Genomic DNA, 18,466 nt, shown 5'->3' with positions numbered 1-18,466 from the left:
AACTCAAATTTTTAAGGTAATCAAGAAATAATCCTAAAACATTATCAAGTGTATAAGTTTTACAAAATGGGAATTTCAAGTTTTCAAAATTGAAAACATTACAATACCCTTTATAATTCAATTTTAGAGTAATTAAATGTATGTAGAAGTATAAGATCGCTCACAAATTAAAGCATTTGCATAAAATATGAAAATAACAAAAATTGTGCAAAAAAGCAAACGTGCACCGTAGCTTATAATACATACATCACGATATGTATGCCTCTTTGCCATGCGCTACGGTGCATTGCATGTATTTGACAACTGTCATTTGATAGCAATAGGGGCAAACTTTCGACATGCCCTATTTTTTTGTCCAACGTCTAATTGAGGTAATCTAAGTGTCTATAAAGAGCTTTTTTCCTAACTCTAACTATTGGCTTTGGTTTCATAATTAAATTATTTCTCAATCAAGATTTAGACACCTATTTCAAAATTCATTCCTTTTCACAATTTACACATATCTTGTGTGCTTAAAGCTCATAACAAGAGCTAAAAGCCTCAATTACACCTTAGACCACATGCAATACACCATATTATAAACTTATCACTTTTAACATATTTTCAATGCCTAACCCCTTAATTTTGAAAATAGCAGGGAGAGCCTCAATGTTATAAATCATTCATCAATCACATGAAATTCTTATCCTTTACTTGCATTAGTATTTTGGCATTGTTTTGATTTCATATTTACTACATATATACATCTTAGGACCTAAAATATACAATTTGACATTAATCAACACTTAATGCAAGTAAATGTACATGTAAATTCCTAATTGACAATATCATTAACCAATATACACATATAACACTTAAAATAAAAAAGGCCTCGAAATTTTTGAGATTAAAATCTTAAGCCTCAATCTATTTCCCTTAATCATGTCCCAATAAACTAGCCCCTATAATATTGAAGATAAAGAGGTGGGTACAGCCATTCAATAATTAAAGTTTATCTAACTCATACTAATATATATTAATCAATTTAAATGCAAATGGAAAACATAGTCATACACATGACAAATTCAGCATGTTCAAGCACAGCATCACACTTCACATCATAGAGCATATAATCACGAAGTGACAATACATTAGCTCATTTTACATTATTATACACGAATCAAATGTTTCGGCATGAGGGTCACAATGCAAACAACCATGTGCTTTTTTATCATAATATGCATGATCACACCTCTCTTAAATCTTTCTTATACCTCTAACATGAAATCATAGGCTATTACATACTAGGATCATCTATAACACGAGACTACCCTAGTCATTTATGTGTGAGGGGCTACCTAGCTAAGGTCTCCTTACTCACTAATGGGTTATGATTTTTCCTAAATCTCACACTGTAGTGTGTCATTCTCCTTAAGCTAAATTTCTCATCGAACAAGTGAAAAGCTAATTAGGTTTGAGTCCTTTATTGAACAAGTATGACAATATGAATAATAAATCCAAGCAAACCATCGAGCTCCAATGGTAGCCTTACTATTAAAGTTTTAATCCTCTACTTTTCTTTCTAGGTGAACTCTTGCCTCTCATGATCATGCAATGCATAAAGATGTGATTTCTCATAGTACTCACATATTACATGCTCATCACGTAACACATTACATCATTGAACTCCTCCCTACATTTGTTCATAGAACTTTATTCATAATTATTCATGGAACTCCACACATAAAATATCATTGGACTCCATAAGTGTCATATTATTGAACTCCACAACGTTATTCCATAAAATCTCGCACAAGTATGTCATTAAACTACACATATCACATAATCATTGAACGCCTCATGATACACAATTATTAAACCCTATTCACACATAATCATTAAACTCCTTATGCATAATATTATTATTTTTCAATTACTTATTGCCACACTTGCATTTCAATAATTTCACAAATCTCAAATATAATATTTAATTCAATAAATCAATTAACACGTAAAAGTACAAGAAAGAATTTTCTCGATTACCTCAAACCATTGAGAGGTTAAAGTTTAGCCCTCAATTTACCACTTCCAAAGCTTTTCGCGAAGCTTGAATGGTGTGAATAGGTAATGGGTTTATAATGAATCATGACATAATGGTCAATATCCTCTTTTGAAATAATTTCTAACACCTAATTCAACACTTCAACACTCCTAAAATTTAATTTCTTCAATTACAAAAGTACCTATAGGATTTATGAGCTTCCTCTAACTTTTATTAACTTTATTAAACTTCTAATAATCATTAATGAAGCCAAGTTGCTCTAACTACCACATTTATAGTGGGATTTTTGGGTATTTATTACCTCACAACCACTAAAACTCACAACACCATAGATGTTAGGTTTTAATAGCTTAAACAATTGTCATTAACTTTATTTAAATCAATAGGTTCGGACTCATAGCTTCTATGGACTGAAAATTATCTTTCTCAACTAAACCCTAACTTCTAAATTCTAAAAAATGGAAGAGGAAGAGAGATTCAAGCTTAGGAAACTTTTAAAAACTCTAAAACACTCATAATGCTTTAATTCTTCAAGCCCTAACAAAGCTCTTTCGCTTCTTCTTTGTTTCTCTTCTATTTTCTATCAATTTTCACATCTTATTTCTGTAAATTTGTCATTGTCCACGTGGTGCCTGTCCCACACACTATAACATATGGCATAGAGAGTGATCTTTTACTTCCTCGTGGCTCATATGCCATGGCTTCCTATGCATATGCTGTAGTATGTGGCATAAAGTCAATTTTCTTTATTTTTCTTACTTTTTTATGACCAAGTAACCCGACCTCACTTCAAAATTAATCCTCGGGCTAAAATCACAACCCATAACACCTATTAGCCCTTTATAGCCACACACCATATAAATGTACTTAATTAAATTCATTTATTCAACTAATTAAGGATTAAATTCTCCAAGATGTTATATATGCATTTATTGTGTTTGACCCATTATGATGATTTATGATTATTGGAGTGTCTTGGGATCATGTATATAGCTGTAGTGAAGGCCTAAGATTAGGCTTAGAATGGTACGAGATCGATTGGAGGAAGAAAAGAGGGGAGAAGTTTGTTGTGAGCTGTAACATCCAAAAAAATTTAATCTTAATTTATTAACTTAATGAGTACGATTAGTAAGTTAATGAGCTATTTGGCTAGAAGAGTCTAATTGGTGTAATTAATTATAATTTCAACCCTAAAAGTGGGTTTGGATTGATGGCGGGCCACCCGGGCAAGAAAAGAGGAAGAAAAAGTGAAGGAATGCCCTTTGTACCACATGTTGTGGTGTGTGATCAATTCACTGTTACGTACAGGGGTAGATTTAAATGCAACGAGCTTCTTTATATCATGTATTATGGTGGAGGATATCATGCATCGTAGCGCACAGTCAAAAATTTAATTAAATCTATTTATGCTTTGCATGCGAGAACAAATAGGAGGGGACGAGAAAATGAAGAATATGTGGAAGGTCTACTAGGGCATACACATTAGGACCTTTAAAGGCAATTTTAAGCTTCATAACACTTAAGGTAAGTGTGATAAGCTTTCTTCTTCCTTTCTCTACCATATTTAAGAGGTTTTGAGTTAGAGTTTAGGTTGGAAGATTAAATTTCAATCTATAAGAGTTAGGGAGCCGAACCATTGGTTAAAAGGGATATATTGGAGTTGTTTGTGGTAGATAGATCTTATATTGGTGATTTTATCAAGAATTTATTGGGTAGAGCCATTAATATGCAAAAATTACCATTAATGAGGTAGTTAGGAGAGTTTAATATCCATTAATGGTGGTTTGAAGATTTATTAATGATGATGTACATTAATGGAGCTTAATGAACCAATTGGGTATGAATGGTGATGATTTATAAAATTGATAGAATATATATATGGAGATTAATGTGAGTAAATCCTCAAAATAGGATATGATGATATTTTTAATTATGATTTGTAGTGTGATTCGTATTGGCAATATTCAAGCATGTGAGAAGCTTTGAAAGTTGGTATTGTGAGAGGTAAACCTTTGACCTCTCAAAGGTTTGAGGTAACTGAGAAAAACCTAACTTTATATAGTTGAGTATTAATTGATTATTAATTAAAAATGGAATGATTGAGATATGATTTATATTTTAAACTTTTGATGTAAATTTGGCATATTTGATGATGTGACATTGTGAAAATGCTATGTGTGTTCATATACATGTGAATAATGATGGTGATTGAGAATATGTGAGCACGTGTTAATAGAAATGTAATGTATAATGGTGAAAAAGAGTTTTATATGCTTTATGTGATGAGATAATTGTATCAATAATATTAATTGTCATAATTGCATAGTATGTCAAATATGCATCGCATGATCTTTAGCAAGAGTTCTCCTAGAGAGAGAAGTAGATGATTAAATTCACATGGTAGTAGAAGTGATTGTTAAAATAGAGAACTTGCCTTGGCACTGACTGTTAGAATCGTAACGTAGATTGTGTCCTATAGTTGATTCGGGACTATCCTACTTGTTTTATGAAGGATTCAAACCTAACTAGTCTCTACCAACTTATGAGGAGGCTAGATTAGGGGTATGATACCTCATAGTTGGTAGTATTAGGAGAAATTAGAGTGCACAAGTAAGTGAGTTAATGTGATGAGATGATTGTATCAATAATATTAATTGTCATAATTGAATAGCATGTCAAATATGCATTACATGATCATTAGTAAAAGTTCGCCTGAGGAGAGGAATAGATGGTTAAATCCACGTAGTAGTAAAAGTGATTGTTGAAATAGAGAACTTGCCTTGACACTAACCATTAGAATCGAAAGGTAGATTGTGTCCCATAGTTGAGACTATCCTACTTATTTTATGAAGGATTCAAACCTAACTAGCCTCTGCTGACTTATAAGGAGGCTAAATTAGGGGTACGACACCTCATGGTTAATAGTATTGGGAGAAATTAAAGTACACAAGTAAGTGAGTTAACCGTGGCCCGATAACTCATCACAAGTATAGGGTTGGGTTAGTTCATGAAGGACGTAGCCTAGTGATAGCCACCGATTTTGTGTCGGAGGTAATAAGAGGATATAAGATTAGCATATGATCATACATATAAATTTGACCATATGGTTGTTAGTATTGTGGTTCGACGTGTGTTAGGGGTGCATGGTTGGTATTATTGTGCCTTAGTGATTTGTATTGTAAATTAATATGAATATATGTGTTTTTAGGCCTGGACACATAGTTGTCATATTGTGAATTGTGGTTGAGTTCATTATATATGTTATGATGTTGTGTTTTTGCCTATTTTCATCTATTCATAATTGACATGCAACTATATAGATTAGGTAAAAGTTGGTTACTGAGTGGTTGTACTCACCCTTTAATTCTCAATATTTTCAAGGCCTAACTCATCAGATCCAGTTGGGGGAAAAATGTTCTAAGGTGTAGGATTGTAGTGAAAATCCTACTTTCATGTCTCTTTACTCTATTTTTGGTGTTAATGTTGTATAATTGCTAACTAGGATTACATGTCATTATTTTGTCTCTTTCATTACTATAGCATACAACTTGTGTATTTTATGTCCTTAGTTTGTGAGTTTTGGTTGTAAACTTATGGATAAGGCCAAAATATTTGTGAAAGTAAAAACATATGTATTGTGAATGATTTGAATGAAAATGATGATTTTATACATGAATTTTCTCTCCTTTTGTACTTTGTGAAAATTAAGGTTGAGCAGTGATTTTGAAAAATGTGTTTTTGGTTGTGTGTGGTGCATTGCATGGATCTACTAGAGTCCATTGAGTATGGTTGGAAAGGCAGTATAGGCTTTTAGCACTTGTGGTTAAGTTAGAACACCAAAGTTGTGTGTTTTATATGAAAAGTGATAAAAATAGGTTTTAGTGTCTAACTTTTTGTAAAAATGAATTTCAGTATGAAACTTTTTCATTAGCTAAAACTGAGAGAAAGCTTTGTGTTGACATTGAAACCACCTCAATCGGATGTCAAATAGAGATTTGGAATATGTTTGAAATTTACTCCCACAACTGTCAAATAACAGCAGCTATTGCTGTCAATTCATGTAACGTATTGCGGTGCATTGCTCCTCATGCTATGGGGTATGGCACAGAGGCATGTGACTCGCAGGGTATGGGTCATTTTTTGCACAAAATACTATTTTAAGTTTTGAAACTCATTATTTGGAGCCTATGTGATTTTTAAGCTTCTACACTATTTTATTGAAATGGCCTAAAAGTATGTGATTATAGTGAAAGGGTTAGGGTGAGCCCAAAAGTGTAAGTGAGATGGTTGAGAGTGTTATGTAATTTAAAATAGTCAAATTTAATGTTTTGAATTAAGTTTAAAAGTTAACCAAGGACACTTGCTTGTGTAGATTGAGTATTTAGAAAATTGCTTGTGAAAATCTACAAGCACAAGCATTTTGGCATAAATAGTAATCTTTGGTAAAAAGGTTGTAACGTAAATGGATAAACTTCTTTACTTGTTACCTTATAAAGTTATTTACAAACTATTTGTGAAAAAAAAGAAGAATTACTTATATGTTTTTTATAGTCCTATTTATATTATGATTTTTAAAATTGATAGAGTGGCTATAACGTGTTAATTGAAATACGTGTGTTAGTACTTCTTGCTTGCTATAGTATGTGTGCTAAGAGTAATGCTTGTGGTGCATGTGCAAGTGATGCATGAGATGTATGTGTTGTGTTGCCAATGTGTTGGCATAGGAAAGTAATACCCTAGTCTAAGGTGGAGGCATACATGGCTAAGAAGTTCTAGTTTAGAGTATTAATTATGATCTATTAGTAGGACTCAGGAATGCATGAGCATTCATATATAGCTAGAGGTGGAAGTTCCTCTTATGGAGATGTATAGACCATGGTTTTGATGTATGTGTGATGCCTATTGCCCTTATGAATTACAATAGTCGATAAGCATGGTTGAGCTACTTCTTACTACTTTAGGAGTGGTTGGTAGGGGAGTAATTGATGCCCTGCCAAATAGTTAAGGAAAATCCGTAATCTAGAGATAGTAAAGAGGTACTAGCCCTGTCTCTTCCATTGATGGTGAGCTTGGACTGACTAAATAGGTCCTATGTATAGCTTATGGGTTCAGTCAGGAGCTTTTTGTTAAAAAAAAATATTGATGCAACATGCTCATGCATTGATATTTGTGTTTTACATTATTGGTGTGATTATATTTGTGCTAATATGTGAATTTGATTTATGCTTTAATCCTTGTGTCAATGCTACTCTATCCCTTATATATAATTTTTCTCATTAATAGGTATTTAAGTTTATCTAGTTATTAGAATTTTTGTCTCACCCCATCACTTCATGTTTATAGGTTTTGAGAATTTGAAAAGGTTGAAAAAAGAAGTATGAGACGAGTAACTACACCCTTAGTAGATTGTAATAGTACTTTTAAGCCAAATGAATGTATATTTGTGTATAGCATTTAAGTTTTCAACTAGGATGTAAACATGAAAATGTTGCTTTAGTTATTTTCTTGTGTTATCTTCTGCTGCATCTCTGCCAATTGTGAAACTATATGCTTATGGTTGGTAGCTTGGCTGCTACTGCAATCAAATATGTAAATATAATTTCTGATGGAACCTTGCTTTATGATATATAATGAGTTTTGCTTCCTAGCCTATGATACCTAAGTGGTAGACATCTGTGTAAGACTAAAGGTATTTGTTTCATGGACAAAATTCAAGAAATTTTAAATGTAATACTTGTTCCACTAATATGATGATTGTGCCTATGTGTTATGATTGTGAAATGTGTGTTTTTTGTTTGAATATGATCAATCTTGACTAAATGGAGAGGTTTGATTCCATTTGTGTAAGTTAAGTATATATGAGTGGAACAAGTGTGGTCTAGTGTATAATTGTTGTCATAGTGGTTTGTAAAGCTCTAGTAAGTCCACTTAAGTGAAATGTGGCATTAAGCAGTCAAATGTAGCAAGTACTCTTTCTATCATAAAGTATAAGACACTTTTAGACAAATCTCACATACCAATAAATTTTATTAAATACATTTAACAACCTTATCTTTCCAAAACAAAAATATAAACTTCCCAAAATACTAATTACTTAATATATTAAAAAGAGAAGTGATGGAAATTAATTATAAAAAAAGAAAGGGTAATATTGAAATTGATGCATTTAATGAAACCTTAATCTACTCAAAGTGTCTTATAATTTGGGACGGAGAAATTCCTTCAAAAGTGCCCTATAATTTAGGATGGAGGGAGTAATACTATATACATGATATTGTGTGCTAATCAAGTGTTTTAGTTTTTTTGGACTTAGTTTAAAGCTTGGGATGGTCTAATGAAGCAAGAATTTAAATTTGAACACTTGATGTGCTTAATTTTAAAAGAAAGGTGCCTTTTTGCATTCAAGTGTTCAAATTGAGTTTGAACTTACTTCATTAGTTAGCTTGTTTAACAAACTTCATGTAGGTGCTTGAATCAATCTAATCGGACATCAGATGAGGATTTAGTGCTCATAAGAAATTCACTACTACTATTACAAATGACAGTTTGCTATCATTTGTCAATAGCAGGGCACCACAACACATCTCCTTTTAGGCACCCTAGTATCTCTATGTTATGAGCTGCAGCACGTGTACATAAGGGGACTCATACGTCGCAATGCACCTACTAAGGTTATGAGGAAAATTTTTGTGCTACATGTTTTGATCCTTTTTCTTTTGGGCTAGCATTTTTCCCTTCCTTTTATAGGTATATTTGAGTACTTTTAACTTAAAGATAGGATCCTACATTTTAAAAAAAAATTATAATTAAGGTATTATGTTGTGGTGCATGTAAGCAAAGTTTGTGATTAACTCAAGGAACTTTACACCCCTCCTAATATAAATTCAAATTTTGGTTTATCATAATATGAATAACTAGCTCATTTTATTATATTCAACTTTTGATAATTCCTTAGCCCTCTTTATGATAAAAAAAAACAATACACCAGATATTTCCTTTAGAGAGTTCGAATGAATCGTTGGACTTAGTTCTTCATATGTGAAGTTAACATTCTAATTCTTAATTTTTCTAAGATGAGAATGGGGAAATCAAGTGGAAGGTGGGGGTTGCTTCTTGTCTTCATATAAGAAGTCAATAGTGTCTCACAAAATGTCACATGCTGGGTTGATAGAAGTCGACCCTTGACAGAGCTTTCTTCATTGTTGGATACCAAAGTCAATGTTTGATTTACAAAAGTAGTAATTAAAAAATCGGGCTGATTTGGATTCTTGTTCGGTCAATATGTGAAAATTGTTTTTGGGGTTGAGTAGGGTTAAGCCATGTCAGACCAACGGTTTGACCAAGAATCAGAATCAAGCCAAGAACTGATCTTGTTTTCAAGAACTAGATTGTTCAATTTTTTTATTTTTTTTACATAACTAATTTTTTTAATCATTTGATATTATGTTGTATCATGTAACTTGTTAAGTTATGATAAACTTAAAATACTTAGTTTTATTTTTAAGTTAAGTAGCAATTTCATATTTATTTTTTATATTTAAATTATTATATACATGTATAATTTTTTAATTTAATTATTACATCATCGGTTTGATCATTGGTCTAGCTCGACTGAACCATGCAAACTATGAACCATTGACCTTCTCGGTTTAGTGTCCAGTGCAGTTCTAAAAACATTGTACAAAAGGAGCCGTAATTACCCATGGCAGAGAAAATAGAGATGCTCGTTACATTATTAATTTATTATAATGAGAGATATTTAACTTTAATCACAAGAAATTTTAAAATATTAACTAGTAAGAATTATATTGAAGTCACACACAAACAAATTAATTACTACAAGGTTCATTAACAACTGAATTCAATGCTATTGACAACAAAATAGCATTGAGTTCAGTTGTCAATGGATCTTGTAGTAATTAATTTTTTTATATAAGAGCTTATTGTAATTCTCCCTATTAACTAAGTCTCTTGGTCCTTAAATGATATTTTGATATGCTAGAAAAAGTCTAAAACACCCTAGGTTACCTTGGTAAAAATTTCTCAATTTTATAAGTTCATTATGATGAATTGACAATTGATTTTTTTAATTTTAATAAGGAACGCAATTTATAAGTTTGACTCCTAATTTTTTAACTTTGAATTAATGAATTTATAACTTTTTTTTAATTTTAAAAGGAAACACAGATGTTAATATTTAAAATTGAATTGCAATAAAGTCAGTATTCTAAAAGTTCCAAGGATTAAAAAGTTTGACTTCTAATTTTGTGATTTTGAACTGATGAACTTGCAACATATTTTTTAAATTTTAAGAGAGAACACAAATGTTAATAATTAAAGTTAAAAAGTAACCAATTCATTATTCTAACAATTGCAGGGATTTGCAAGTTTAGCTTGAAATTTTGTAACTTCTAAACGACAAATTTGCAACTTGTTTATCATATATTTAATCTAAGGGTACTTAAGTCAATCATTTTATAATCAAATTTGTCAAAATAAAAAAATTCATTGAACTTTGTTCATGTTTTGAAATTGGTTAAGACTTAAGTTTAATTAATAAATCCTATGAGACTTAATTATCATTCTCCCTATTATAAAAGGAAAACAGCTAGCATTTAAGAGAACAAATTTGTACACTTGTGAGGATTTGCAGTCACTTGGTTCAATTTACCCTTTTTTTTAAAAAAAATAACTTTTTAAAAGTTCATAAACGATTCTTTGTTTCATTTTTCTTAGTTCTCATGAAGTTCAAATACTTTTTTCTAAAATATAAAAAAAATTATGTTAAAGACAAAACTACAATTTTTATTTATTGTGTTAAAAACACTACATTTAGTATCAAGATTAAATTTGAAATATATAATTAGATATTAGGAAAATAAATAGTTTCCCCTAATAAGTGACTTTCTTGGTTATGAGAAAAAGTCAAGTTTCTATAGTTTTTGGGATTTTTCTTGTCCTTTTAATGAACGAAACAACTAGAATTAATAATTAACTAACAATTAATTTACTTTTAGGGACGATATATATTCCTCCTTTTATTTTTCGGCAAATACAAAACTTTTGGAAGGGGCGAGGGGTTGAGAATGGTTTGATGGGATCCATAGATATATGCACCAGAGCAGCAAGTGGATCACCCAAAAGCGCTCTCTCTTTACTTTCATTGCATTATCTTATTTGCAATAATTGCATAGGTTTAGTTCCCCTGCTCTTTCCCTGACAAAACGAGTTCTTAGATTGTTCAGATGAGAATTTAACAATTTAAATCGGATTTTAACGTTTTATTTTTAATATCACGAGATGCATTTCTACAAATGTGAAACAAAGCCGAATAAAGGTGGCTAGGCCAGAAGAGATAAAAAGAAAGCCAATAAAAAGGGAGTTTCATTTATACATTCCAAGTCAATTCGCAATCAGTGCCATGTAATGAGCTTGAGGACCAACCCTGCACTGGCATTGATAGTGAAACCCAAAATGCATTATACTGTCAACTTCCTTGCTTTCCCTTCCTGTTGGTCCAACAAGAAATATTGATAAAATCCATTTGCCTGAAAAAATTAGTTTACCTACTTTGTCAGACCAAGTTCGCCTGAGAATTTTTCCAAAAATTAAACTACGTTCATCATGAAAAGGTTTGTAAACATATCAGAAGTTTCACTTAAAAGTGAACTTGTATATGCGTATTATTTCCTTGATTCACCAATCCTTTGAAAACCAACTCTACCTAAGTTTTTCCCAGTACAACTAGGAAATTTATTTAGTATTTACTAAAAGTTGCAGATGCAGTTGCTATTAATTGGCAAACCAGCAAGTCCATTTCCCACAAGCAACCAAACTGTTAAAAGCCGGCGATGATGTTGATGCAATCTAATTGCTTCTATCATAGTAGCTGGATGGTAGGTCCCGTGCTCATAAGCATCTAATTGGGGCCGCCAATAACACTAGCAAACTCCTAAGTAGTCCGTCTTGAAGATGGGCCCAGCATGCCATGCTAAAACAAGAAGTGCACGAGACAAAAGTAGCTTGGTTTCAAATTATGAACACCTAGAATGTAATGCCAACATTATGTCATGCTTATCCTGCTTTGTCTAGCGGACAGAAAGGCATCGATAACTACGATTTTTATAGGAATAACGAATCATAATATACAAGTGATTTGGGGGAATAAATGTGTAACTAGAAAATAGGAAACGTGTTATTTTCTTCACATGGATATGGAAATAACTGTCGAAAAGCCACCAAGGACCCAAAATCTGGGGAAAAAATAAAATAAAAAAGCTAACCACTTGAATATCTCGCCATTATCTCCACATAGTGGGCTGATGCTGATTCCTACTATGACCTTCTTGAGATTGATCAGTGGTACCTCTGCCTACAAGCTTTTTATCAGAATTTGAGTCCTTATGCTCTTGTATCAAATCACGATGAGAGCTAGAAGATTCTCCTCCAATCCGGCGTTCCTGCACAGAAATGAAAGAAGAGAAAGAGGTTTATTCATGCAATTAATGTTTGAATCATCTTGATGTTGGTCCAGTTCCAGTCAAATACAGTGTTGACAAAAAGAACACACATCACGGAATAAAAGGTCGTCTGCCTCAAGCATGTGGATCACATGCCCCATTTTAGGCCTTTTTGTTCCATCAGGATCAACACAGCGAAGAGCAACCAACAGAGCACGCTTAAGAGCCTTTGAAGATGGCATCTCCGGGAGCTTAGGATCAACCACTTCCTCAGATTTTCGATTCCCAACCATTGTTTTCAACCATTCTACTAGATTTACCTGCAATTATCACAGTAGTCAGGAAACAAAACGGTGAACTCCATGGGGACATTGGTGATAGAAATAATCTCAAAACAATTTTTTCTTGATGGTAGTTGTCTCTAACCTCTCCTTGTGGTCTACTATAATCAACAGGACTTCTCCCAGTAATTATCTCCATGATAAGTATTCCAAAACTATAAACATCACTCTTCTCAGTCAACATACCAGTGCAGGCATATTCTGGAGCAACATAACTACGAAATAAGAAAGGGAGAGAATCAGCATCTTCGGACTTTTCAAATTTTGAGTAATGTTGAACAGTAACATATTCCAGTCATAAAAGAACCGAATTAAATATTACAAAATCATACTAACCCAAATGTCCCCATGACTCGAGTGGTGACATAACTCCTCTCAGAACACAAGAGTTTAGCAAGTCCAAAATCTGAAACCTTGGGGTTCCATTGGCGATTAAGGAGTATGTTGCTAGATTTCACATCTCGGTGAACAACCTTTGGTTCTAGACCCTCATGGAGATAGGCCAGTCTGAAAAGACAGACCAAAACACATAAATATGCATGAATTATCAACATGAGACCGTTTTATGCAGATTAGATCATTAATAAGGTACCCCTTAGCAGTTCCCAATATAATGTTTATGCGGATATCCCATGACAAAGGGCTAACAGACCCAACATCCCCATGAAGCCACTGTTCCAAGTTGCCATTGTCAACATACTCATACACGAGCATCCTGCAAAACAATACCATACCATACCATACATCTTACACAATACATCCCTCGAAACTGAACAGTAAGTGTGGTTTCGACGTTAAGATGTTATAACCTGTATGCCCCCTCAACGCAGTAGCCAAGCAACCTAACAAGATTCTTATGGCGCACACGACCAATTGCTTCTACCTCTACTTTAAATTCTTTCTCAGCTTGACCCCTGAAAATGACTTAAAACGTAAAAATGAATTGCGAGAGACAGATACAATACCAAGACGAAGGGAACCTTCACTATATATCAGCAACAGGGAGTAGGGAAAAGCGTAAACAACAGCAAAATCCAAAAATAAGAGGGTGCAAATCTCCGACAAAATTATTAATTTAGCAGTATGATGAGAACAGGTGGGTGGAAGTAAGAATATTCTTTTCGAAAATTTAGCAGGAAGAAATAATTACAAAGGAATACAGTAACATTACAGCCATATCAAATTCAACAAATAAATGGAAAATACAAATGAATTAGTCGCTCAGAGTTTCAAATTGTGACACAAGTGTATTGAGTATATTCACTAGTGTGCAGTTAGATTGTGGGTGTATTTTTCAGGAATTAGATTGTGCAGTTGACATCATATATGATGAGACAGACATAAACAAATCACTTACTTGTTATTCAAAAGGTTCTTCACTGCAACTCTGGTACCGTCACCAAGCACTCCATGGTAAACGATCCCGTACCCACCCTCCCCAATCACATTCTCTTCACACAGATTGTTAGTTGCAGCCTCCAGCTCCCTCAATGTGTACCATCTCCCCCACCCAAGATGCGAAACCTCAGGTCCAATACTCCCACTCCCAAAAGAGGACGTCGTTTCACACGCACTGGTGGCACCGCCCTTACTCTCTCCGCTGGAGACCCGATCGGAGAAAACCACGAGCCGGTGCTCCGCTTTCCCGAAATCCACTTGGATCTCAGGGACTGGATGCTGACTGGGTGCGGGCATGTGCACGATCTCTTGTATTTCCTTCGAAACGACAGGGGTTTTGTTGGCTTGAGGGTTTTTTTGACGTCTTTGGCGGCGAGAGGTGAGGCAGAGCGACAGCAGGAAGAGAGTGAGCACAATAATAGAACCGACAAGGATTCCGATCACAACCCATAGTCGGAGACCAAAGATTGAGGTCTTCTTGGAGAGCTCTGTATCCACGAAGGTGGCATCGTAGATTGACATTGTTGCTGCAATAAACGCTGCAGAGGTTCTAGAATTCGGGCTTCATTTCTTTTGCCAGAAGAATCCTAAAAGAAAGAAGCTTTCTGGGGAAGATGATCAGAGCTCTCATGGGTGATGGAGAAGAAAGAGAGAATTAGAGAGACAGATGGTTGAAAATTTGAATGTGAATGGAGGAGCAGAGAACTGAGAAGCGAGAAGTAAATGCGAGACAGCGCGAGAGAGAGAGAGAGAGAGAGAGAGAGAAGTAGGAGTGCGTGTGTAAGAAAGAAACACTACGAAACACAATGCAAGCTCAAGAGAAGAGAGTGGACAGCCTAGCAAGCAGGGATAAGACTTAAGAGGGGGAATGCCAGTGCTGATCTGTCTGTGACGTAATCTTCTGTTGCTGTTATATTTTCTGGTTAAAATCAACCAATTAATCATCCATGACTTGAAATTTAAATCCTTGTACAAATTTTTTAAAAAGTAAATTATAAATATTAGTTTAAATAATTTTTAACAGAATTTTAACTTCAAACTAAAAATTATATTTATTTTTTAAAAAATTATATTTAAAATTTAAATGTTCTGATTATGGTTAGAATTTTTAAATTTATAATTATTTAAATAATACTTACACCGTTTAAGAAAATACAATATTTTTAAATGAATCTCATCTTTTAATAAAGTAATTATTTATTTTTAAATTAATTTTATATTTTTATATTTATTTTTATTTAATAAAATATTTTACTTTAAAATAAATATAAAATAATTTATTCAATAAAATATTTTAAAAAAAATAAAAATTATATTTTAAAAGATTAAAAATATTTTATATTTTTTAATATTTAATCTCTTAAAAATACGTTATATTTTAAAATAAAGAGAGTATTTACAATTAATTTTTTTAAAAAAATTTATCAGAATCTAATTATCATAAATTTATTGTTTTGAGATTTTAATAAAATTATTCCTCAATCCTGCCTAGAATTTTCATTTTCTTGGGGGATTGGAAACGTAGGAAAATTATTTTTTAAGATTAAATTGATAATTAAATTAATAAAAATATTTATTGAGTTTGGTCCAACTCTAATTCCACAGTTAAATTGATATGTTTTTAAGCTTATAAATAAAAATATTATATACAAAAATAAATGTACTCATATTTAATATTTAATTATGTTTTAAATAAGATTATTTTTAATAAAAATAAGTAATAAAAAACAATTATATTGAACTAAAAATTTGACTATTTTTATTGGTTTCAAGTTTTGGGTGTTCCTTAAATTAAAGTATGATTTGCCAATTTAACGATCAAACCGGTCAAAAACGGAAAAATCTTTGAAGTGACAGAAAATTAAAATTGTGATAGGAAGAATAATATTTACAAAAGTATACAAAAATAATATCATTGGACTCAAAACATTTTGAAATGATAAATGAATTCGACTCAAATAAACAAATGATAAAAAAGAACTATAAAATAAGATAATTATTTTGAAGTTCTTGAGGTTTATTCGATATTAATTTTTTTCATGAAATAACCATAGTATACTAAAACATAAATGATAATTTCATAGTAGTGAATAATTACTTCTATTAAACAAGTGATTGAAATAATATTCTTGTGAAATGAAACTGACAAATAGAATTACTTAGCTTCTATACTATTTTAATCTCCTGCTTCGTAAAATACTCATTTTTCGTAAAGAAAGTAGTTATTTGCCACTCTAAAATTGTGAGTAATTAATGGAATGAAAAGGTTTATTTGAGGGGTTAGAATGTTTAAGGAGTTATGATGTAAGCCCCATGCATGCAAGTTCATTTTTGCAACAAAAGTTCAATGAGGTTTTTGGCTGCATGACTTTTATGCATGGAGCTTCAGCTGACTAATATTATTTGAATGAGTACATGTGTTTGTTCTGAAAAGTCCTAATCTGTTTATGTTTGATTGTGGTGATTAATGATTGAATTGGGATTATAGCTCAACATCAAGAAGGGATGAGAATTTTAATAAATATATATATTCTAAAATTAATGTGGCCACCCAACAACGCAAATATTGGATGGTTCATTTAGAAGGCGTCATCCCTTGCTACGCCTACCTCTGAGGAGCTGTTGTTATGAGGTTAATTTAATGAGGCATGCATGGTATTATTATAATTAATTAAGGTGTCATCCATAGCTTAAACTCGTAAAAAAAATGTGGCTTTCTAATTTTGTCTTTCAGTTAAATTTATAACTATAATAAAGTGTTGTATAAAAATTAAAAGCATGCCAAGACCTTATTGCTATTAAGAATGGGTAAGGTTTTAAAAAACATGTAACACACACATCTTTACCTTATGTTAAAGCCACCTAGAGTTTTGAAACTTTGTCATGTAATAAGAACAAGAGAAAGTAGACTTGAACGTCTAAAATTATAAAGTTGCACTTGTTACTCCTTCATATTTTGTTTATAAATAACTTTTAATATTTATAATTAGAATTTAAAAAATTTTAAACTTCATTAACTCTATTTAAAAATTTAATAAGTTTTAAATTTTTTCTTAACTGAATACACATACTCTAAGAATAAAATAATATAGCATTTAATAACATTTGCAATATTTAACTCGGACAAAAGGATAAAAATGAGTACAATCATCATTAAATTATTCTATAAATAAAACCAAAGTAAATACTCTATCATGAAGTAGTACACCCTCCTTTTTAAATTATAAAATATTTTTAAGAGATATTCGATGTTCAAAATATAAAATATTTTAATAAAAATAAAATTTTATCAATCCTATATTGTATTTCTCATATATTATCTCTTTTTAAAATTTTGACATAAATAGAATATTAAATAATAGGATTTGTAAAATTTATACGTTTTATTTTAAAAAAGTAAAATTATAAAGTATATTTAATATTTTTTTATTAATATATGTGATTTTATTTAAAAAAATTATAAATTACAAAAAAAAGAGAGCAGGTATTATGTTTTGAATTTGGTGAGTACTAATGTTGACATTGGCGAAGGAGGCGCAGGTTGTGTTGTGTGGAAGCGGCATCATAATGAATGGGAAACAACTTGGGTTACCTCGTAATTACCTGTCACAATCCAATTTCCATGCATGTGTGTTTGGCACTATCATGTGTCACCCCATTGCTGATTCGTGCAACTACTCACTGACTTTCATGTCAGCATTTTTAAATTACTCCTTCACCATTTTATCACTTTTGGTATGCTATAATGAGTCTCCATAAAGTAAAGAAAACATGCAGTCCTCCCAAAACCACCACTCCAAGTCGGAGCAAGCCCAAAAGCAAGTTTAAAATTTATCTATCATTATTTTATTTATTTATTTATTTTAATATTCTTTTCAGACAGGGATCATAATTTTTATCTTATTTATAAGTTAAACCACTAAATTTTTATAATAATTTTTTTAGTAAAATAAAAGTGTGCATATTTAATATGAATAAAATTAAAAATTTATTATATTTTTAAATAAAAATTATATATTTTGTAGCTTTTCTTAATTTAAATAAAACACATTAAAAATGACTTATAAGTAAGAAATAAAATCTTACACTGGCACAGCACTATGTCATCCATGATTCATCTAATAAAAATATGTATGATGTGGTGCACTTTATTAGATGTATGTAGATGACATGATGTATTGAATACATTTGAGAATTTCTTTAAATAAGATTAGATGGATGAAATA

General features: G+C 31.7%; 1 protein-coding gene across 5 annotated transcripts; it reads right to left on the bottom strand.

Moving 5' to 3' along the window:
- Positions 1 to 11,293: 11,293 nt before the first annotated feature.
- Positions 11,294 to 15,053, bottom strand: LOC129287596 (probable serine/threonine-protein kinase At1g01540). Of its 5 annotated transcripts, none has more exons than XM_054923800.1 (8): positions 14,200 to 15,053; positions 13,652 to 13,756; positions 13,435 to 13,557; positions 13,179 to 13,349; positions 12,928 to 13,057; positions 12,612 to 12,821; positions 12,325 to 12,501; positions 11,294 to 11,589 (listed from the first exon to the last, which is right to left on the bottom strand). In XM_054923800.1, exons 1-7 carry the CDS (start codon positions 14,760 to 14,762, stop codon positions 12,343 to 12,345), a joined length of 1,461 nt encoding a protein of 486 aa, XP_054779775.1. In that variant the 5' UTR covers positions 14,763 to 15,053; the 3' UTR covers positions 11,294 to 11,589; positions 12,325 to 12,342. The 5 variants fall into 5 exon arrangements, with proteins under 5 accessions (XP_054779775.1, XP_054779777.1, XP_054779778.1 ...); XM_054923802.1 differs by having other exon boundaries at positions 11,294 to 11,550; XM_054923803.1 differs by lacking the exon at positions 11,294 to 11,589 and adding an exon at positions 11,700 to 12,085.
- Between the last annotated feature and the right edge of the window lie 3,413 nt (positions 15,054 to 18,466).

The sequence above is a fragment of the Prosopis cineraria genome, unplaced genomic scaffold (assembly GCF_029017545.1).
Source record: "Prosopis cineraria cultivar Desert tree isolate PC_DT_omini unplaced genomic scaffold, ASM2901754v1 PC12, whole genome shotgun sequence".
Taxonomy (NCBI): Eukaryota; Viridiplantae; Streptophyta; class Magnoliopsida; order Fabales; family Fabaceae; genus Prosopis; species Prosopis cineraria.
The sequence above is the reverse complement of the archived record's forward strand: the minus strand, read 5'-3'. Positions and strand labels throughout refer to the sequence as shown.

Excerpts from the sequence above, each read along its gene's own strand:
- LOC129287596 (XM_054923800.1), bottom strand. The coding sequence starts at position 14,762 with ATGTCAATCTACGATGCCACCTTCGTGGATACAGAGCTCTCCAAGAAG. Across the intron at positions 13,757-14,199 it reads AAGAACCTTTTGAATAACAA|GGGTCAAGCTGAGAAAGAAT; the intron begins GTAAGTGATTTG and ends AGTCATTTTCAG. Across the intron at positions 13,058-13,178 it reads CGAGTCATGGGGACATTTGG|TTATGTTGCTCCAGAATATG; the intron begins GTTAGTATGATT and ends CTTATTTCGTAG.